Here is a 24,247-nt window from a genome sequence, read left to right as displayed (position 1 = left end):
GTATTTAAAAGCAGAATTTTTACTTGTTGAAAGGAAAAGTGCTACAATACAAACCATTGGTTTGATCCAACTTTATTTTAATATTGAATATTATGAATATTTGAAAATTACTTGTATAATATTTATTAGTATTGTATATTAAGCTATATAATACTGAATATAATTTTTATAGTGACCTGACTGGGGTTTGAACCCGAGACCCTTCGGTTAAAGGACCGGTGCCATAACCACTGCACCATTTATTCTACATTACACTAATCATATTCAAGTATTCGCTGAAATTTACACAAATATAAAAGTATCGAACCAGATATATGACATATAAGTTCAAGTTACATTTGTTGTGCTATAATAAGGTTAAAGTATAATTTACAAATTTAGTACAAATAGATTTGGAATATTGCGGTGAATTATTTAATATGGATTTTATATAATAAGGATCAGGAGCAGACTTTCAATTTCTAAAAGAAATACATAAAATAATTGATAAAATACGTAAATATGAAATTGCATGTTACTAAAAATTTAAATTCTGTTTGAATCTGATACAGAAATTCTGATTATTCTAAAATTTAAATTCTATTTTCAATCTTTTGGATTTTTTACATTATAATTGTGGTGTGTAAGAAGTTTATAGCACGTTTTCAAAAAATCTTTGAAACAATTTTCTTATTAGTTTTACTTAGGGTTTGGATAGTTACAGTAACTTACAGTAACCACTGTAAAGTTGTAAATTTTTTACAGTAACCAATTACTGTAACCTGTAACTTTCTCTTAGTTTTGTGCCCTTCAAGATTTGTAAAAAAATTTTGAAAATTGTAAAAAAAAACTATTATTGTTTTAAAAAAATTATTAATTTAAAATTAAAGATATCCATTTAAATAAAAAGAAAATAATGAAAAAAAGAAATTCATATTAAAAAAAGTGTGATGCGGTCACCACATAACGGACCGCAATGTGTATTGCTTAGTTAAGTGAAAATGTTACGGAATATTATAAAAATAAATACTTCTTTACAATTTTTAGGGCATTAGTAAGCTTATAGTTAACATGCCTAGAAAATTGTAAATTTGGCTCTTAGTAGAGTTTCGCTTTGTGCTCGAATTCCTTGAAATGCTTGCCAGTTGGTTTCTGTAACAACCAGAACTCAAATATCAAATTTCAAGAAATTCCATCGATCTGTTCCGTTGATATGCTTAAAAAATGTAAAATCGGCCCGCAGATCAGTTTTCGAGCCCTAATCTTTCAAAAAAATTTACATGTTCATTGTTTTAGTACGAAGAATTTAAATATTAAATTTCAATGAAATCGGTTGATTATTTCTCTTTGTATACGCAAAAATGTATATTTGCCCTGTAGTAAACGTCCAGTTGCTGACATCTGATTTTCAAGTAAATTGGTTCAATATTTTCTTCAAAATGGTCAAAAATGTAAAACAGGCCCGCTAAAAAGTGCAGCTCCCGAGGCCTAATATATCCCAAAAGATATATCACGGGTTGATCAATCCATGCCATGGTCGAAATAAACTTACATATAAAATTTCATCAAAATCGGTTCAGCCGAACTTGAGACACACGCGTCCACACACAGACCGACAGGTTGCTAAAAATAGTTTACATTTCCCTACTATGGAGAAGTGCATTCCCATCGAAAACTCCATATGCAAAATTTGTTGCTACCACATAACCTACCTATTGTAACGTATACACAATACGGTCGGTAAAAATTCAAATTAAAAAATAGTATTGCACAAGTAAATAAATTAAAAAATTAAAATTTAAGTCTTTTTAAAGCTCTTCGCTCAATTAAAAATGTAATCAATGTTACTGTAATCTTACAGTAACTTACAATAACGTTGCTGTAATCTGCAATGTTACAGATGCTGTAGGTGCAAACTTTCAAACCTTAGTTTGACTCTGTCCGTCTGTTTTCCTCTAGATTTTTGAAGCTACAAGCTTTTCCAAATTTCTATAAATGCAGAAAGCTAACGGTAAATGAGGTTCCATTAAAAATATAATTATTTTTCTTTTATTAATATTTATTAATATAGCAATTAATACCTTGAATTCAAACGTTTTATTTGTTTCATTTCAAAAGTTTCGTGCTCATTGCCTGTCCTAAATGAATTTAATTTTTGACCCAACTTTATTTTAATTAGGTTTGTGGCCTCAGAAAATGTATAATTGAATTCAAATTTAAATATTTTTCATAACAAAAATTTTTTGAAATTTTTACAAAGTCATTTGATGACAAGCAATTTAATCAGTGGTTGATTTTCAAAAGGTTTCGCTACTCTTAACAATATTGCACTATATGCAACAAATATTTCGCAAACAACTTCTTATTTGAACTTATTGAAATTATAAGAACTGTATGAAATACAAAACAACTTTGATCGAAAATAATTTAATTAAATTAAATCATACGTATATTGATACGTAGATGAAGCAATTTAATTACTATATTTGGGGACATTTTGTTTAAGCATTAAATGTTAGCATTATTTTAAAATACCTGAGGTAAAGTCAATTACTTCATATATAATACGATGTAATATGATTATACGAGAATGCTAAATTTATTACGATAGTAATAAAAGTAATTTATGAAATTCCGAAATTAATTTACATTATCAAAAGAAAACATCTATTAAACCTTATAATCACATTCTAATTACGCCTATATAAATCGGCTAAATATAATTTATGCATAATTGTCTTTTAAATCTAAAAACTAAATGAATACTTTATATTATAATTTATTATGATTATGTAATTTATTTTTTAATTTATTATTTATTTGTGTTCCAATATGTTTCTTCACTTTATGTATGTATATCTTGGGTTTAGTACATGTTTCGGATAAGTACAATTTTTTCACTTTATGCACCTAACAGACGTTTTTTACGGTTTTTAATGGGAATGATTTTTCATTATTCTTTTCAATGGATTTGTCTTAACTTGAATGAGTTTACAATATTTTATGATTTTTTATAATTTTAATGCCAAGTAATTTATGACGCAAAATTGGCTAAAAATTAATTATTTTATTGTATTTCAATACTGTCAGCTCTCCAGTTTCAGAATACTCCATGACTGTGAAATTAAAAATTCCTAAGATATGGCCGGGTTTTGTTTTTAGGCAATATTGTAGCTTTGAGAAATAATAGAACGTAATGTTTTTATTTAATAGGCAAATATGTTTCAGAACAGAATAGTTCTGAAAATATTGAAATATTCTGAACAATTTTCGAGGAATTTAACTGAAAGTCGGTTTCCTGAAAATTTTGTCTTTCGTGCTTATCCTAAATAATTGCTAAAACCATACGCATACAATGTCTTAAATTTTAGCAATTTTTTTCGTTATGCTGTGGTCATCATCTATAATTGTAATGATGATGTGAAAAGCTAAAAATCGATTCTCAATTAAATTATTATTTATGGCAAATTGTCCGAATCGATTAAATTTGTAACCAAATTATTATTATAACTATTACAATCATTAAATGCATTGTAAAAACTAGTAAATAAATAACTATTAAAAAAAATGTGAAGAAAAAATCAATTATTTCGCTTTGTCTTTTTTTGTACTATAGGTTTTTTCTTTTCTTCATTACAAATTTATTTAAAATTCACTATTCGACTATTTTTACCTCCCTTCAATTATTAAATGCAATTTTTTGAATTTTCTTTAATCTTTTCCAATCATTTTTACTTTTTTATTCATTTGTTTCTATAACTATACATGTGGTACTAGCCATACATTTTCCTATGAAATATAATTTTACTTATTAGCGATTATTTGATGTATGATTAGGCGGTCGGTATTCAACTATACACTTCTTTATTACTTTTAAGTTTATCTTTGCATTGCATTGTGTAGATTTGCTTGAACATAAGGTATTTACAAGGTACATATACGTAAGGTATTTTATTCATAAGGTATTTTACTATATTGTATATAGAAAGAAATATACAGAAACCTGTTGTTTAATTTAATGTATTGTTGTACAGGATGGTTTAAGTTGTATGCAGACATTTTGAAAATATGACATATGTAAGATATTAATAAGCAAGAAAATTAGCTCAGGCACATACACCAAAAAGTATAGCCTTTCAAAAAAGTAAAGGTTTATTTTGAGCATCGTGATTTTGAAAATTAAATTTTGTGACCATAATAGCTATATTCCAAAATTATGCTTAATAGATAATATTTCATTTTCTGCCATAAAATAGGATGATTGGTTCATTTCATAGCATTTCGTACAGAAGTAAATCTCCATAAAGCTTAATATTTCTAAATTATAAAAAGAAAGAATTTAATAGTGTCAAAGGTTTTTAAAATGAAAGTTGCTACTATGTTTCTTGTAATAAAAAATTAATGTTTTTAATAACGGGATTCATTTTGAAATGAAGACATGAAAAAGGTTAATGCATGGAAGGATTATTTCTGGTAAAGACAAATAAAACACAACTAAGTGTATTTCAAAATGTACGTGCTCACATATCTTTTCTCACAAGCTAAATAAAGTGCTCACTTTTTTTATAAATTTGTATACTTCTTATACTGTATACTTTCTAAAATAATATGCACATGCTATTCCGCAACAAATGCTTGTGTCTTTATTTAAATTGACGTTTCGAAGATTTTAATTATTTAAAATGTTCTGGTGAAACCGGTTATTCATATAATTAATCGGATAAAAGATATCTAAATCCAATATAAATACATATTTGAAAAGAATATGTTGTGATAACCCGACATCGGCAACAGAGGGCTCTATTCATGAATTCTGTAATTTTTTTATCGACGAGATGAAATTTTAACATTCTAATAAAAAGATTAACTGCTTTAATTTCTCAATATTTATAAATTTGGGTACAACTTCAAATATTTACAAAATCCAACGTAAACTCCGTCAAGTAATATTCATTCTTAATATTTTTTAAGAAGATGATGATAGCCCTAAACAAAGTTGTAAACGCTGATTTATTTTAAGAAACTATGTGTGTTTTAATTAATTCAATATTATTCCGTATAACCCGAAAAGTCTTGTTTTTAAAAAAGTGAGAACTGAACTGAGTATCAGCAATTTAGTGACTATCAAGCCCGTTTGAGTGTGTTCTTACCTAATAATATTCATATAAAACATGTTGTACTTTATGATTTTTGAAATTTCATTTGTGTGTTAAATTTTTAATTTGAGAAAATCTTAAAGAAAAAATAAAAAAAGCAAACAATTTAGTTTGTAATATTCTGAAATATTTTACAATTATATTGTAACAGCAATGTGATAATCTGAAATAATTATGTAAAATTTTAAAAATTTCCAATAAACTTTAATTGTATATGAACCTATTTTAATTAATAAATTATAAATCAATTCAGTCTAAACATAAAGTATAACATACGTTTTTAAAAATCATTTACAAATCGGTAAACTCCTTCAGGTTAAAATCCCTTTTTCATACAAAATTATTAAAATTCTAAAGCATTATTTAGAATACAAAATTTTCAAAAAGTTTAGTAAATCTTATCGATGTTATTTTTATACTATTGAACTCTTCATAATCTAACTGAGATTATAAATTTTTGATAAATTTCGAATCGCTGATTACTTTTTCAATATAATCAGGACAAAAATATCCTGAAACATTCTTCTGAAAGAAATGGAAAAAACAAAATTTATAATGGAGAAAATGTAAATTTTTTTTCCCATTATTCTTCATCTCCATTTTTATTTATGTATGCCTTCTTCAGTAATCACAACCTATCAAAATTTCAATTATATTGATAGCGTTACCATCTTGTAATCACTATAATTATTTGAAATTATTGCGCAAAAAGAGTAAAGGAAGAATAAAAAAGGAAGATTAAGCAAAAAAAAAAATAACAAAAAAGTAAAAAATTTTTTTTTGTGAAAATTTTATCAAAATTACAACTACAACGGAAGACCGGGTAAAGGAAAAGAGAATAAAAGATTTAAGATGGAAATTTTATAAAATCAAAAAGAAGAGAAAAAGTAATTTCTTTGGGATTCATTTTTCTTTAATTTTTGGATTTACTTCAATCTTTTAATAGACTTGCCATATATCCTGTGTAAGTTTCTCAAATGAAGTCAAAATTATATTTGATATCAATTGAATTTTCAATTTGATTTTCAATTGTAAACTTCTTCTTATTCTTTAAAATTTTCTTTCTTTATAAAGAATTGATTTCAAGAGAAATGGTTAAGCTCAAAAATTTTCGGTAATTCTCATTAACTTATGAAACATTTTACAAAATTAGGAAAATGCTAATATTTAATAAAAAAATAGAAAAGTTTATGTATTTTTATTTTTAATAAAGATTTTTAATGGGTTTTTCTGCTGATTTAACAAAAAAGACTACTGCTTATAACGTGCACTCACAAAACTGAGAGTGTCTATCTCGCATTTGTTTCAATTATTGCAAATTCTCTAACTCTATTCAATTGCTTTGCACGCTTATTTTATTGCAATTAAATGCAATTTTTCATTTGTTTTTTTTCCCTAAAATCAGAATTTTTTTTTGTACTATCACGCAATATGGTACTATCAATAACGCTATCATTCGTGGGGAAAGGAAAAGTCAAATGATTTGAGAGTGAGATAGAAAGAGGAATTAAAATTAGTATGGAAGTACTCGATTAGGCTTTCTCTCGAAAGCCTAATCGTATTGTTACTTTACAAACATTAGAATCAAAATACGGAAAATTGAAGTTTAAAGAATCTAAAATTCTTCATACTGGCTCATTTCTACCATCTCCGTGATGACATTTAAAAATTGCTGACATTTTCCTTAAAAGGAACTTCATGACAATTAGATACAGGCCGAAGAAACAACAAATTGATGAATAAATACAATGTCAAAAATCGCTTTACACAGGAACAATGACAAAAGGATCACATTCTACAACACTTTAGACCATAAACATCGGCAGCACAGTACTTCCAGCGATATCGAGTTGTATCCAACAATAGATGTATCACAATAGGTGGTTGTGTAAATCTGACCCTCTTTACCTAATAGTCATATTGTAATACCATTTCAATAATTAAAATAGTCTTTCAGCAATTTAAAATATTTAAAATTGTTCGTTTATCATTCAAACATTTTAAAATTTTATAGTAACGTAATTATGGCAACTCTTATCAATGGTATTTAAACTAAAAAAATAATTTTAAAACGTAAAAAAGAACAAAAAAATTAAAGTAATAATAAAAAATGAATTAAAATTTTTACTTTTTAGAAAAGAAATATGGTCGCATGTTATTAAATAAAAGCAGAAAAAAAATCATACTAAAAAAATTTATATACATAATTATTTTGCCAATTCTTTTGACTTTTAGCGCGATGATATTGAAAACATTTTTATGTTCAAAAAAAAACACAAAATGAAAAAATATAAACAAACCAATAAGTTGTTGTTGACTTTAATCTGTAAACCATTAAAAATCACATTTTATTCTCCCCCATTTTGCCTTCAATACACAACGAATAAAAAATATTCATAGGTTCGCGTACCTACCTGGTGCAAAAATATGATATAAATCAAAATAATATTTACAATAAAATCTAAAGATATTTATATATAAAGCCCTCAATTGTACAAATCTTATGTAATCTTTTAAATAATGATAATCAAAAATTCAGAATGATTGCATAAAATAAAAGTGACTGCGGAGAAGAATATTTATAGGTACATAAGTGTGAAAGCTCATAACGTAATTGGACTGTGTAGTGGGGTTTACTGTTCTTATATTCTTATACTATAGCTTTGATGTTTTGGAAATTATTATAATCCAATATAAATCCAAAATCTATGTTGACGGGGACCAATTACAATAAATTTAATTTTTTTTTATAATACAGAATTGAAAACTTCACATGGGATAACCTTTAAGAGTATATGTTTGTATGTTATGAATGTTTGTACATGTATACATATGCATTAATATGTAAGTAGATATAATTTGTTCGCTCTGTGTACAAACTACTTGTACAATGTTTTATTTTGTTTTTTTTTTTGCGAAAAAAAAACAGAATTAAAACGCTGGGAAATCAAAATAAAAGTACGAAAAAAAAAGTCAAAATCAAGAAAATTTAATTTCGCGCACGTTTGAAAATAAATTGTTTTAAATTAGTATTGTCGGTTCGATATTAATAAAACACAAGAAAAACAAAAAAATTGAAAAAGGAAAAAAAAATATATAATTTTATATTTTATTTTATTATTTTCTATTCAATTAAATAATAAAAGTACAAAAAAAATTAAAAAAAAGCAACATCTAAAATTAAATTTTAAAAATATTGTACTGAGAAAAATAAAGGAAAATTGAAAAATTGAATTATTATAGTTTTTGTGTTTTTTATTTTTGTACACAGAGAGCGCGCTATTCGCAATTTTTCCTTTTATGGGAATTGGAAAAATATTTCAATTCGTGTGCGTTTTTCTCCTATACTTATGAAGAATGTGTTATACCTTTTCAGTTTAATTTATTTTATTTTTTGTTTTATATTATTTTTTCTTGTGTAATATTTATAATATTAAATATAAGAGTACTCTACAGCTAATTCTAATTCAAAAGAAAAAGAAAACAAAAAATAAATAAATAAAATTGAATTAAATTAATTATAAATTTCTTTAAAATTTTTATTATTCTTTTTATTTTATTTCTGTGGTATAAAGAGAGAAAATTTATCATACACAATACTGTTCGAAAAAAAAACCTTTGCTCATTTAATCATAAAATTACTGTTAGTGTAGTTCCTGTTTCGGATAAATCGATCAATAACAACTTATGTCACATATTTATGCAATATATATAGCTAATGTTATGGTAATATAATATACATATTACGATAACAGGATTGTAAACTTCATAAATTTTTAACCGAAAAAGGATATGGTTCTATCGAGGTTCTAATTTCTATACGATAAAGAAACGATTTTTAAAGAAGCACAATTATCTTACATAATTTAAATTGTTAAACAGTTTTAATAAAACTGAAACAAACTTTTACATATTAAATACACTTTGTTTCTTTATACGTATTTTCTTGCTTGCGTTTGGAAAATTTCTACTATTTCGAATACAAAAAGTAGTATTTTAATACCCGAATACATCTTATGGTTGAAATTTATTTGTTAATAAAGCTATTTCTCTCTAAAGGACATTTTTTTTTCTATCAGCTTTATTTTAAAGCAATAATATCTTACAGTCTGAAAATTGTTTTCCTGCGCTAGACGTTTTCCATGGAGAACGAGAATAGTGGCTTGTTTTAATATAAAATGTCACAGATAAATCATAATTAGACAAAATGATTCTAAAATTTTAGCATAATATTTACTTTTAGACGCTAAGTTGTGTGGAGGAATAAAAATTCAACACTTATAGAAATAAATATACGATTTATTTTTGTTGAAACAAAAGTTTTTTTCTTTTCGCCTAAATTAGCAAAATTTTTTTCAAACTCGATATTTTCCCTAAACAAAATGTATAAGCCTTTGTGGATATCTATGAAAAAAGATCTAAGGGCATTCCCAACCAAAATCATATATAAACGTTCCTTCAAATCATATGTAAATAGCTTCATATGCAAACTGATTTTACTGACGAGTTTTTGGATTTATGCTATCATCCCTAAAACTATGCAATAGTTACGAAACATTTTTCACTTGTTTCATTTATATGAACAACTTTTTCTTTTTCTTTACCAACCACTGATTTTCGATGATCGGTTTAGCGAAAATTGAGACAAAAAATGGACGGACAGAACATTGTCTTGGCCAAAATTAGTCAATTTAAGTTTTTTGATATTTGTGCCTTCACAACATATTTTGTGATTTGTTGACTGCAAATTTTACACTATATATTTGTTATTTTTGACAAAATATGTTGTCAAAAGTTTTTCTTAAAAGGCAGGATACTAAAAAATGTTTTATATTCAAATGTGAATGAATGAAAACTGAAAAACAAATTTTGAAAACAAGTATACATTTTTAGAACTCATTGTATGAAAGTGTCTTTTCCATAAATATTTGGTAACTTCATCTTTTCATTCAATGCAAAGTTAAATGAGATATACAAAACAAAAACCTTAACAATCAAACTGTTATATAAAATTAGGTTTTTCTGCTTACAACTTAATGTTTTGTGCTTTTCGAAATTAACGTATGTAGAGGTAGGCTGGTCTATTGTGAATTAAAGTACGTGGAAGAAATAACATGAGAAAAATAAAGTTTGGAAATTAGGTATGTAAGTAATATAGGGAAATTATAAAAACATTAAGATCTTATAAAAAGAACAAAAAGTTCCTTACAGAGGAACTTAAAATTACTGAAACTTATTTTTAATGATTTTTGATAATTGAACATAATTTTTGATTTTTGAACAAAATTTTAATTTGCTTTTAGTTAAAGCATATGTCTAGAATGAAACTTTAGACATAACTAAAGTTTAGGATTTAAACTTTAAAATTTTAGAAATTAACACTGAACGAAAAACTTACGTAAAATCACCTAAGAATCGAGTATAACATACCTAAGAACTTAGGTCGAAATGAGCCAACTTATATCTTGTGTAATATAGCCAAGAAACTTAGGTAAAAAAAAAAATCCAAAATTTAACTAAGTTATATGTTATTCTTACTTAGTTTCTTTGTTGAAATTGAAAATAAAACTTTGTTATATCACCTAAGATAATTACCTAAGTCTTAGGCTGCAAAAAATTTACCTAAGTTTTTTAACTTAAACTTAGGTGATATTTGCTTACGTCACAAAAATGATGACGTATGTACCGAAGTTCTTAGGTAATTGTTGCCTTAGCTTAAGGTAAAAATTAACTTAGTCTATGTCAATTTTGTCTAAAAACTTCGATAAAATTCAACTTTGAACTTTGATAATTCACCTAAGGAACAAAGGTAAATTATTAACCATTTTCTTTGGCAAATCAACTAAATTTCTTTGGTAGGATATTACCTATTTTCTTAGGTAATTTAACTAAAAGACTTTGGTGAAAAATAACTTTTTTCTTAGGTAATTTAACTAAAAGACTTTGATGAAAAATAACTTTTTTCTTAGGTAATTTAATTAAAAGACTTAGGTAAAAAGTAGCTATTTTCTTAGGCAACTAAAACACTAATCTTTGGTAAAATATTACCTTCTTCTTAGGTAACTTTCTCAAAGTATACCTAAGTTGAAAAATAATGAAATATAATTATAAATATTTACCATTAAAATGTTTCCCATAAATTAACTATAAATATTTTAAAATAATTTATAAATGAATTATAATTCATTTTTATATGAATTAACTATATTAATATTGTTCATTTTCACGTATCTATTTCAACTAATTTCTTGATATTTGTACAAGGATATTTTATTATTTAATTCAAAAACAAATATTTCTGTTTTTCAAATTCATTAAATAAAACTTTTATTTTATATGTTCCTGATTAGTTTTACAAGTTTTTTAGTGATTTACAACTTATAAATTAAAACTAAAGCAAAATTATAATTAAAAAATGCAACATTTGTCTTTAAAAATTCTTTATACACTTTAAAATTCGAAAAAAACATAAAAAGTTTTACTTTTCCCCATTATTGGGAAAATAAGTACAAATAATTACTTTGTTTGCTGACATTTAAATTAGAAATATTAAAATGACATTTTTACCGTTTACTAAAAAAATCTTTTCTTTAATCATTTTTTAATTAATTTTTTAGTGTTGGCTATGCAATTACATTGAATTCTTCGTGGAGGTTTATTAAAAATGTGCACAAAATCTATCTTTTATATTATACACACATATATATATTGTAATAAATTTACACAAGTGCTTTTTATAAATTCTGCAATAAGCTTAATTTAAAATTTTCAAATAAAGAAAATGGAATATAATGTAAATGTATCTTTTCTTAAGAATTTATTTTTGTTTTTAATTATTACATATTTTAGTATAAGTTTGCAACTCTTAACCGAAAACACATTTTCTAACATTACGACATATTGTAATAGTTTTACATGAAAATTAAAAAAAAACTAGAATAACTTTTATGAATTCTTGCTTACTACTTTTAATAAATTTTATTTTAAGTATTCTTGTATTTCAGCTGGTATAGGATTAAATGAAAAATAACACAATTTTAATTAACGTTTAATTTTAATTACGTTAATTAATATTTCGTTTATATTTTAATGATGTTAAAAAAATAAAAAAATGTTTAAATTTAAAGAATAGATAAAATTGTTTTATTTATCGTCTTACAACTTCATAACAACTGAAATATTAGAATACAAAATAAACTTTAGACATAGAAAATATTAGAGAAAACTTACATATTTAAATAAGATCATTCAAATCTTTTATAAATGTATCCACTATAGGAATTGCTACTGTTTGCGTTTGAATATCAAAAAGGAATTTCTGTATGAAAGTCCAAAATGAAACGCTTTCATTTGGATATTTTAAATTCAGCGTGTACATTAACTTAAAGCAAAATTGTATCGTTTCGACGTATGACTCAAAAGCAAATTTAATGTCATCTAAGCAAACGTAGAACATGTTATATTCGAATTCTTTTCCGACTATAACTATAAAAGGCTGCAATGTTGATTTTTCTTTTATGCAATTTGTTCTTTTTTCTGCAATAATTTTATCTACATCACTTGCTTGAGATACAGGCATGGTGAAAGATTCTTGAGAATCTTTAATTGTATATTTTATAAAGGACCCTTGAAAAACCTTAGTGTGAGGAATTAAAATTGCGTGTAGTAATCTCATGAAACATATGTTTAAGTTATCTAAAATTATATACATAAATACTTGAGTTAAGTGCATATTAGGAAAAGGATATTTCAAAAATTTAGATATCTTACCTGAGCTAAGAGAATGTTTTTTTTCAATGGTTTTTTTAAGGAAACCCTTGCATTTTATATCTTTAACCCTCTCAGAAAAAATTTTCTCTGCAACTTCGCAAAATTTTTCCCATTTCGAAAAATTGAAATTGTTTTCTGGATACGAAAACATATAATCGATATTTACCTGAGATTATTTAAATTTTATAAAATTAATTAACACTTTATTCTTCTCATTATTATTAAAATAAAAAACATACCAGTTCAGGAGCTCTTGAGCATTTGAATAATGGCCAATCTTTTAAAATTTCCTGTAGAGTCATATTATTTTCGTCCAATTTTTTTTTCCTATACAAAATTGTTTGGTTCCATTTTTTTAGCACTTGCTCCCAATCCCTAATATATTTTAATTCAGCCGAAATTCTTTTGAGTTCCTCAAAGTCAGCACTCGTTTCACTAGGATTTATATTTTCGAAATCTTCAGCAAGTTTTCGTTTTCGGTTTTGGTTCACAGTTTTTTTGAGTAAGCGTTGCCTATTTTGATAACGATCCCATAATTTTCCTTTCGGCGGATTTTTTTTATTATCTTGACTAAAGTAAGTAACCTATTTCCAACAAGTAAAATATTTGAAGGCACAAATGGAAAAAAATATTTTGAAAGTTTTTCGCTAATTACCACACTTTCAGTTGGGAAAATATTAATAATCTGTTCCGCCAAATCCTTACATTGATTAACGGTTATTTTCTTCTCATTTTCTACCACATGCTGTATAATGTGATGCACGATCCAAGTTCTATCATCGGGTGTTAGTTTTTGTGTTTCCTCATACTTCTTTAACAAGGATTTACTTTGCTCAACTTTTTCCAAAATACTCAACACGCTAAACGTCTGTTAATTTAAAAATTTATTTCAAAAATATTAGTAAAGTTAACAAAATTCGAATGGCAGCACACATTTCAGATAATTTATATGCTGAAATAAGTACTACCATTTAAAGAATATGCCACACGAAAAGTTAAATTTATTAGTTTTTTATATTAATTTAAATTTTCGAGCAGACGAATTTCAATATTTTGATATTTAACACTTCATTTGAAAAACATTTAAGCATCGTGAAGCAGTACGTGAAACGTTGGCCTGAAAGAATAATTGTCTTTAATTTTGTAATATATGTAAAATATATAATAAATAATTCTAATGTAAGATATGTCATGTGTCCAAAATGATATGTCGATAATACTATGTTATTATCTGACATATAAGGTAATGTTATATATAAGATAATAACACGGAACAATTACATGACAAATTGAATTGAGATGAAATTTTGATGTGTGTTTGTAATGTTATAAAAAAAATATTGAAAAAACTTTTGTACTTACTTCTGAGTAGTGACTGCAGGTCGAAGACGGTGTTTTTTCTCCAATATTAGCAAGCCACTGATGAATCGGAGAATTAACATTTTTAGAAGCTCCGGGCCATGATTGGGGTTTCAAATTATATATTCCCTTCAATATAATAAATGTGTAGAAGTTTTACGAAAGTAGTTTTTAAAAAATAGTAATATTATGTCACATGGCAAAATGTATGAAGTGCGACTATTTTACTTAAAGTTTTGTTTTATACTTTCTTCTTAATACTTACACATTCATTTTGCCAATCCCCAAGTTTATGTTCAAATATAATTTTAATGTCGAAGTTTTGCCCACTAAAAATTTCATCTACATGCCTTTCTTTCATATACATTAGTACTTCCAGGGTAACTCTTTTTGCTAAAACAAACTCTTAATTAAAAACAAAATATTTTAAATAAATTGAGTTTAAGCTTACATTTCAAGACTTCATAAAGATCGTCAAATAAGTTCCATTTTCTTAATAAATCAGCAAGTGGATCATTTGTTGCCGAAAAAATTTCAGCTTGGTCAGAAGTTTTATTTGCATTTTCAGAACTGGAACTAGATATCAAATCTGAGTTTTCCAATGTGACATAGGTAGGATTAAGAAATTTTCCATCGTTGTTTACATTTACATCCATATTCCATTTAAGCTACAAAGAATTTGTTTTTCGTTAAAATTAAAAATATCTTTTTGGCCTTATTAATAATTTGCTGTTCGGAAGCAAATGTGAATTTACAGGTGGACCGTCAAAAGCATTTATATGTAAAATCTCCAAAAAATGTTCATCTTCACTTATAATTTCAAAAGAAACATAATGATCTAAAAAGTTTGATGATTTTTTACGGCACGTTATATACAAATTTTTTTCAAAAACAATTGCACACTCTTCTATTTCGTAGATTATTGTACAGGAATTTTTTGTAATAGATAAAAAGTGTCCTTTTTTATATAATATTCCATTATATATAACTTGTTTGAAATATACAACATTACAATGTAAAATTTTTAATTTATTTGGAAGTAAATCTGGACTTTTACAAATACATTTATGTATTTCGAGGTAGATTAACACATCTGATTCATCTTTTTTCAAGAATTGATAGGCGAACTTTATTTGAAATTTCGTCGCAATAGATAATAGTACATTTTTTCTGCTCGTAATGACTTTAGCGTACGATTTTAGCTCTCTATGCTTTCCTTCATATCTAAAAGACCAAAAAAATTTTGGTGGGCCGGAATACTGAATTATCCTGGGATAGTGAATTAAAAGATGATGTTTTGGCTTCAAATCGTCTCCGAATAACCTTACATATTGTGTATTATGAAATTTGATTAATTTTTGAAGTTTTTCAAGATCATGTTCATCAAAACTTGGCATTAGTAAGCTATCAATTAATGAAACAAAAGTGCATAGGAAGATCCAAACTTCATCGTTTGCAGGAATTAAATGGGCTACCATGAGAGGAAAATGATGTATCAGACACCACATTTCTCTGGCTGAAAGATTAAATTTCTTCTTTTTAATATTTGCAAATGAAATATCTTTAAAAGTACAAGCAATTTCTGTATCTCCAAACGAAAACTTGTTTTTTATTTCATTAAAATCTTCTAAAGCAAAAAACTTTTTCTTAATATAATAGTCCAAAATATGGGCAAGATTATAGTGCGCTACACCTTCAAAAATGTCATGCATTAAATCAACAGCAAAGTTTCGTGTGACATGAAAAGATGGAATAGTATTCAGCAAGGAATTCTTTAAAACTCCATTGAAAACATCGGGATTATCCGTTAAACTTTCATTGTAATTTTTTTCATTTCTTAGAGTTAACATATTTTCTTCTGCCAATACTTTTGTAATATCCTTATTATCAACACAAAACCGACAAAAATTAGTAGCTGAAAAAGATTTACTTAATTCCAAAACTTGGTTAAGCCCCAAGTTATCGCCTAGAACTAAACCCAAAATAAAATGAATTGTTTCTTTTTTGTTGTCCAAAGTTAAATTTAAGCCGTTCAATTCCAATGATATTAATTTTTCAATCAATGAGTTAATTGTTAAATCATTTCCAAATTTTTTTATATCTTTTGCTTTTATAAGAGCAGCTAAATATATATCATTCAGTTTCGAAAAACATTCTAACGTTGGAAAAGAAAAGTAAATGGCAGTTATGGCTTGATTACCACTATGTGAACCCAGTGGATTATTTATTTCAAAATCGTCAATGTATAGAAAATATGGAACAGTTGTTTTATCACTATATAATTTTTTTTTTTCTTGCCAAAGTCTACCTTGTGCGAAATTATGTATTTTTTGACATTTCGTATCAAATTCATCTAATTTTTTTATAGCTCTTTTTAAAATTTCCTCCCTTTCAAATATTTGTTTAAATTGAAAATCCAGCGGCATTAAGACACCAGTATCAACCTTTTCTGCTAACAAAGTTTTTCCACTTTTTTTTAAATATGTAATGGTTCTGTCAATATCAAAGTTTACGGGAGGCATGTACAAACCAGTTTTTTTTAAATGCTGTAAAAATTTATATTCAGACATAATTTCCTCAAAAGGATTTTTAAAGGCGGTTACAAAATTTTGTATCCTGTTAGAATCGCTGTTGCAAAAATTTACTAATAATTTTTCTAACCCATTTAAAAGAGGATGGATAAGGAATTTTGTTATGCTATTTTGTAAATCAATAACGTCTTTTCTAGTAAAATTATTATTGTTATGTAATAAGAGTGTGAATTCAGTTAGCTTGTTTAAATATTCCAATTTAAAAATTTTAATGTCAAAAATATTGCAAGTAGTGGTATGAACTTCATTTAATTCAGAATGAAATTCACTAAGTTCTGGATGACCTTCATTTGTTTTAGGATAAGCTTCATTTAATTCGGAATCTTCTTTAGTTGATAAATCATTTTTTTCTGTATTGGAAATACAAAATTTTTGAGCACAATTTAGGCTTTCTATTTTGTTTACTACTTTCTCTCTTCTTATTGTTTTTGAATGCGCTCTAATTAAATGTCTTTTATAGGAGGACACGTTTTGAAATCGTTGAGTACAATTTTCATTTGGGCAAGTATAAGTGGTTAATCTATTGCAACCATGAAGAACTTTTAGATGAGCCATCAAAACAGCGATTGATTCCAATTTTTTTTTGCATATAAAGCATATCATTTTTTTCTGCAAAAAGTTTTATCTACGTTTTTATTTCAATGTATATGTATGTACATATTATATAATATTTAAACAAAATGTTGTCATTTTTGCTTCTTGCATGAAATATACATGCACATGTATAACAAACAATTTGTGTTTTAGAAACAAAAAAAAATTTTAAAATATATATTTAAACGATACTAGTTTATGATATTTATTTATCACGAAATTTTAGTTTAGATGAAGCAAATCTTTTAGTTAAACTTTAAAATTAGAAATTAATTTTTTCAAAAGCTATCCCAATTAAGTCTTCAGTATGTTTCCTATTTGAAAAAACAAACTCACTTAAACACCCAATTGTGAACAAATAATTTAGTTTGAAGTATAAACGTAAAAAAATTGAATCAGAGAAGGTTTTCATTTATTGAATTTTGTAGAATTGAACTTTAATACTTAATTCTCGAATATGTGTATATTCAATGTTGTATATTTAATTCATTTGCTTCTTTTATTCCTAAAGGTTTGATGACAATGAAATAATTAATTTTTTTGGTATATTCACACTGAAAGTTTTTTTTTACAAAAAAAAATTAAAAAATCATTTCCAAAATTTCTTTTTTAATTTTTAGAAGATTTACACATTTAAGTATAAACAAGGTATGCATATGTATGCACCTACTTACATAATTATACATTAAACTTCAAAACTCGTGTATGTACATACATATGTACGTAATAAATGCATAGAAAAATTATATGTATATAAATGCACGCGCCAATAAATTAAGAATTTCTCTTTGTACTAAATTGAAATATTTCATTAGGAGATTACGAATACAATCTAATTCTTAATAATAATTAATCAATAAATCTAATAATAATTAATCAATAAACTGAATTATTTATTAGAAAAATAACTTTCACAATGTTAATTAATTTTTGTATTCAAATTTGTACTTATGGAAGTAACCTACAATTGAAATATTTCAATTTTGTATAAGTAGGAAATCATAATTGGTTCTTAAATTGCACATTTGAGCAAATGCAATCAATATGAAGCTTTTACCTTAATTCAGATTAACTTGAAATTAAATTGAAACTGTAAATGTTTAAAAAATTACTTCTATTCACTAAATATTTACCTTCTTAACACCTTTATTGACGAAAACTTTAAATTAAAATTGCAAAAAATCAAATATGTTTTTCACACAAAATCAAACACTTTCTTTTTAATTTTTATAAAAAACGGCACTTTTACAACAACTTTAAAACTTTAAAATATTTAAAAATTACTTATAAGTGTTAACGACGCGTCACCAGCAAATGCAAATTAAGTACTGATTTAGATCTCCTATAATTTCATATACACGCATAAATACGAATGCATATGTGTAAAAAGTGGCGGCTTAAATTACCTAAGAACTAGGTTAAATTTTAATGTCATTTGTAAGATTTTAAAGCAATTTAACGAAGAACTTAGGCCAATTCTGGTTTTTAATTATTTCTGTATTTGTGTATCGGATGATTTTACAGTTACTTTTTCACGCTTTTATTTGTATATGGGTTATCGTTTATGTTATATAGTAGCAGTTAATGTAATATATCAATTTTGTAGTGCTTTACTACATGGTGCTCTGTTTAATGTTATACTTAAATAAAATTTTTTCGCACAGCATCTACAGATGTTCCGAAAATTATAGACCAATACCTAAATTAAGCTTAATAAATTTTGACAAATAAACACAATAATGAAAACTCATTATTTTCATGATAATGTTTTCGTTTTTTTCATTTTAATGTTATTATTAAATTCTATTAGTTAGTTATTAGGATTAATCCCAATAGTTACAAAAAAAATAAGAATAAAGTCATATTTATTGTTTATAATATATTTATATAATTATTCCTTGTTTTGTAGAAGTATAATTAAGAATGCTCATTACTCGATGCATGATTTGTATTAATGTATACTTATATGATAAATAGCAAATTTTTAAAAATATGTATATTATGTACTACTCTAATATATTCGAAACGTTTAAATTATAAACGTTTTATTGCAAAATACAATAAAATGTTAAAAAAGAAACAATTAGACCCAAATGTATAAAAACAGTGTATAAAAAATGTCTTAACATTTTTTTCAATAACAACTTACTTCATCTGTAACAAAAAATTAAATTTGTAAAACTTTTTTTATTTTCTCAATTGAAATAAGTCTAATGTTTGTATAGAAACTTAAACTTTATTTGTAAAAGTTCAAACCACGTGCTTCTAGCATTTGAAAGAAGTTTAATAATTTTTTTTTAGTATTAATACATTATTTATTAATTTAATATTAATTGTTTCTCAATTAAATTTTGGTTTTATCTTAATTTTAAAATATTCTAGATATAAATACAACACATTATTAAAAACCGTATATGGGGTATGATGGCACTGCAGATGAAGTTTGGGGCTTATTAATATTTCTAAAACAAACCAGTGAAAGTAATGAAAAAAATATAAAAATGTAATAATCAACCTGTAATATTTATTAATTAGTCATTACGTCATGATTTATTTTCTGTGCAGCAAATTTTTTTCTCACATATTCTCTTTAAAAATATTTTAGGAAGTTAATATTAATTAGCAACAAAGTCAATAACTTTTTTCAAAAATTTAAAATTTGAATGTTTTAGCAATACCCGAGTTTTCTACGTATAAATTTAAATATATATTTAATTAACATATAAATTTTTAGAACCTCAAATAGGTTTTGGTTTTAAATAAACCGAATTTAAACCAAAATCTTGGAAAATAATAAAACTAAATTGCGTATAATAAAATAATAATGAAAATAATAGCAATAAGAATTGAGTAGTAATTTTTTAAAAAAATAGTTTTGCACAAATTTTTCTATGAACGACTGTGTATATATGTACTGAAAAACTTCTATGTTCAATTTGTTAAAAATCTCCACTGTGTGCTTTTTTTTGAAAAAATGTTTTTTACATACACATAGGCAAAATTCTATTTATATATGTGGCTATATATATGTATGTGGCTCAGTTGAATTAACCAATAACTTAGGCAAACTACAACTTTATTTTAACAAACACAATTAAAAATATTAGCAGGGTTATTAATAATAACTTAGTTCTTAGGTGTTTTAACTAAAACTTTGTTGAACATAAATATTTTTGCCGGCATTCTGTCGCCATGCTAATTTTATGTTTTATTAGCATTAATGTTTATGTGTATAATCAAATTTTTAAGTAGGTTTTTAGGAGACTTAATTTTACAGTTAGCTTTTGTGTTCGATAATTGACTACGAAGCTTTGTTAAATTAGCCAATAACTTAGGCAAACTACAACTTTATTTCAACAAATACAATTAAAACTATTAGCAGGTTTATTAATAATACCTTAGTTCTTAGGTGTTTTAACTAAAACTTTGTTGAACATAAATATTTTTACCGGTATTCTGTCGCCATGCTAATTTTATGTTTTATTAGCATCATACTTTAAGTATATAATCAAGTTTTAAAAAATGTTTTTAGGAAACTTTTAATTTTACAGTTAACTTTTACGTTCGATAATTGACTAAGAAGCTTAGTTAAATTACCTTAGAACTTAGATGAGCCGTAATAAAATGTATTTACGGTCGTAAATAACATAGTTCGTGCATTTTTAAAAAATTGAATCAAGAACTTAGGTAATAAAACAACTAAAATCTTAGATAAAATACCATAGTTCTTAGGCAGATAAGTAAAAATTTTGTCATAAAAAATTTTACAAAAGAAATTTTTGTTTTTTGAATTTTTTTTTGCTGGTTTACAAAAGAACTTAGGTAATTTTCCAATTTCTTAGTTGTTTTTACCAACAAAATTTTTATTTTTTTGAAATAGTGAAACACCTAAGTGCACTTAGGTATATTACCGTAGACTTTGTTAACTAAGTTAACCAATAACTTAGGTGATTTTACAGAAGATTTTAGTTTCCATATAAAAAAAAATACCTAAGCAAACTTAGGCATATTACCTAAGATTAGGTCACTTAGATCTTAGGTGATTTTATCTAAGTTTTAAAACTCCATACAAAAATTAATACCCAAGCTCACTTCGTCAATTTTACGTAAGTTTTTTGGTTCAGTGAATTAAAACTCAACAATTTCAGTTACAACTTGCCACAAGTTTTGTGTTTTATTATACAAATTTAAAGTAAAAGTACACTTCCTGAAACTTTACTGGCTTTTTGTTTTAATTAACATGTTTTTTTATCGACCGCATTGTGCATACAATAAGAAGGTTATGTGATGGCAACAAATTTTGCGTATCGAGTTTTCGGTGGGAATGCACTTCTCCATAATAGGGAAGTGTAAGTAAACTATTTTTAGCAACCTGTCGGTTTGTCGGTCTATGCGTGAACGCGTGTATCTCAAGTTCGGCTAAACCGATTTGGATGAAATTTTATATGTAAGTTTATTTCTAATATGGCACGGATTGATCAACTTTTGGGATATATCAGGCCTCGGGAGCTGCACTCTTTAGCGGCCCGATTTTACATTTTTCACCATTTTGAAGAAAATATTCAACCGAATTACTTGAAATTTCATATATGAATTTGCTCGACCGTCCGGCAAACCTCCTAACTTTCGGGAGAAATCAGGCGTCAGCAACTGGACGTTTACTACGGGCCAAATATACATTTTTGCGTATATAAAGAGAAATAAGCAACCGATTTCATTGAAATTTAATATTTAAATTCTTCGTACTAAAACAATGAAAATATAATTTTTTTGGAAAGATTAGGGGTCGAAAACTGATCTGCGGGCCGATTTTACATTTTTTATCATATCTACGGAACGAATTGATGGAATTTCTTGAAATTTGATATTTGAGTTCTGGTTGTTACGGAAACTAACTGGTGAGCATTTCAGGGAATTCTGGTAGCACAAAATGAAATTCTACTAAGAGCTAAATTTACATTTTTCTAGGTATGTTAACTATAAGCTTACTAATGTCCTAAAAATTGGAAAGAGGTAATTAGCAGGCATTTTTATAATATTCTGTAACACTTTCACTTAATACATGCAATGTGTCGGTTATTTGCTGATCACATCAGATTTTTTGTACTACATGACTTAACTTGATAAAATAGTGTAAGTTTAACTTTAATTTCTAATTCCTTCCTGGATGTCCAAAGGTTTATAAAAAGCAAAACATGGGCTGCTCCTTCAATGAAAATATTTATGACTCAATTCTATTCATAACTCAATTACAACTCCTTTCAAATGTAACTGGTACAATAATATAACAAAAATCTCAATGATGAGAAAATGTCATAAGAACCTTTGATTTATACTCCGTCGAACGGAGGACAGTAAGAGGATAGAATTTAAAATAATAAATTTGTTTTTGAATTTCAATTTTTTATTTTATCGGAAATGATTAAATTGTGGATATGTGGAGAAAGGGTTCGATAGAAAAGAAAAAAATTAATTAAACTTACTTAAAGTGAAATTCAGTAACTAGTTATCAAAACTATGCTAATATTAAGCATAGTATACACCTATATTAATTCATCGTTTAATTTTTCCCTATTAGTTTTGCTATTTCTTTTAGAGTGCTAATTTTTTTACATCTTTATTATTGCTATTTTATTTGTTAAATTCTTAAGGTTTCTATTAAGATTAAAATGGCTTCTCAAGGTAGATAGGTTTAAATAAAAATATTCAATAACAATTTTGCATTAAAAATGAATTTGAGTATAAATATAAGATGAAATATGTAAGAAGATGCATACTATTATAGTAAGAAGATATTCCGACTAAAATTTTCCGCGAAATATGCAATTTTTTCAAATTTAATTTATCAGCCTATTTTATAATGTATATAAAAAAGCAACACATTAATATTTAGAAACAATTTCATATCCAAAACCAAAATTTTGAGACCTTTGCTAAATAACTTAAAATTTTTCTTAATGTAATAGAAAACTTCAATGTTAGCAAGTTAATTTTTGATATTAAGATATTTTAATGCATAGTTTAAGAGAAATGTTGCACATTTTTTATCTCTACTTTAAGTAATATTTAAATTTCAGCAGGTATAAGATTGTATTCTGTTTACAATCGCATAGAATTTATAATAGTATGCAGTAATGAACAAATAAAGTTAAAAATCAAAAAACCTGGTTTTAATCTTATTGTGATTAAAACAAATTCATTTATACAACATAATTTTCAATTAATTATTTAATTTAAGTACCTTTTTAATAAAAGTAAAACTGTTCTTATAAAAAGCATATTCAATTTTAAGAAATGTTTTTTTCGAGTTGAAAAACAAAAACCTTGTTGCCATACACAACTTATTTTTTATCTAAAAATTTCATAATTTTCACTATGTTTTCATCTATTACTATATTCGTCACGTTTTTAAATATTTTATCTATACACTATTAGGATAAAAGAATATATAAATTTTGTTCACAAAATATATATGTATATATTATATAAAATATGTATATAACATGTTTATATATAATTTCCATATTTTTTTTACCTATAATATGGAAATCCTTGTGGTACATGTAAATCCATTGGCATACCATGATTTAGTGCATGATGATGATGATGATGATGATGTGAATGATGTGAATGATGATGTACAGCAGCTGCTGCTGCAACACTACTATGATGAACATGCGCAGCTGCTGCTGCAACAAAATTTGTATGTTCAGCAGATCCAGTTGCCGCCATAGCATGATGTCCTAATACTGCTGCAGCCCATGGTGATGTAGCAAAACCACCACCATGATGATCCAT

The 24,247-nt window shown here is 25.6% G+C and overlaps 2 protein-coding genes across 2 annotated transcripts in view; both read right to left on the bottom strand.

The window, feature by feature from the left end:
- Positions 1-14,988, bottom strand: part of LOC129609226 (uncharacterized) — a 27,969-nt gene extending 12,981 nt beyond the window's left edge. Inside the window, exons 1-8 of the mRNA XM_055521158.1 lie at positions 14,716-14,988; positions 14,530-14,657; positions 14,268-14,393; positions 13,973-14,022; positions 13,561-13,765; positions 13,145-13,489; positions 12,906-13,071; positions 12,409-12,830 (exon numbers count right to left, since the gene is read on the bottom strand). Coding sequence (XP_055377133.1) covers positions 12,409-12,830; positions 12,906-13,071; positions 13,145-13,489; positions 13,561-13,765; positions 13,973-14,022; positions 14,268-14,393; positions 14,530-14,657; positions 14,716-14,920 — 1,647 coding nt within the window. The 5' untranslated portion in view covers positions 14,921-14,988. The remainder of the gene's footprint in view (positions 1-12,408; positions 12,831-12,905; positions 13,072-13,144; positions 13,490-13,560; positions 13,766-13,972; positions 14,023-14,267; positions 14,394-14,529; positions 14,658-14,715) is intronic.
- On the bottom strand, positions 14,928-24,247 carry LOC129609225 (uncharacterized). The gene is made up of 5 exons (XM_055521157.1): positions 23,985-24,247; positions 16,926-17,375; positions 15,958-16,634; positions 15,076-15,825; positions 14,928-14,932 (listed from the first exon to the last, which is right to left on the bottom strand). The coding sequence occupies exons 1-5, from the start codon at positions 24,245-24,247 to the stop codon at positions 14,928-14,930; spliced, it is 2,145 nt and encodes a 714-aa protein (XP_055377132.1).

Source organism: Condylostylus longicornis, unplaced genomic scaffold (assembly GCF_029603195.1).
Source record: "Condylostylus longicornis isolate FDR11 unplaced genomic scaffold, ASM2960319v2 ptg000038l, whole genome shotgun sequence".
Classification (NCBI taxonomy): domain Eukaryota; kingdom Metazoa; phylum Arthropoda; class Insecta; order Diptera; family Dolichopodidae; genus Condylostylus; species Condylostylus longicornis.
This window is presented reverse-complemented; position numbering and strand designations above follow the sequence as displayed.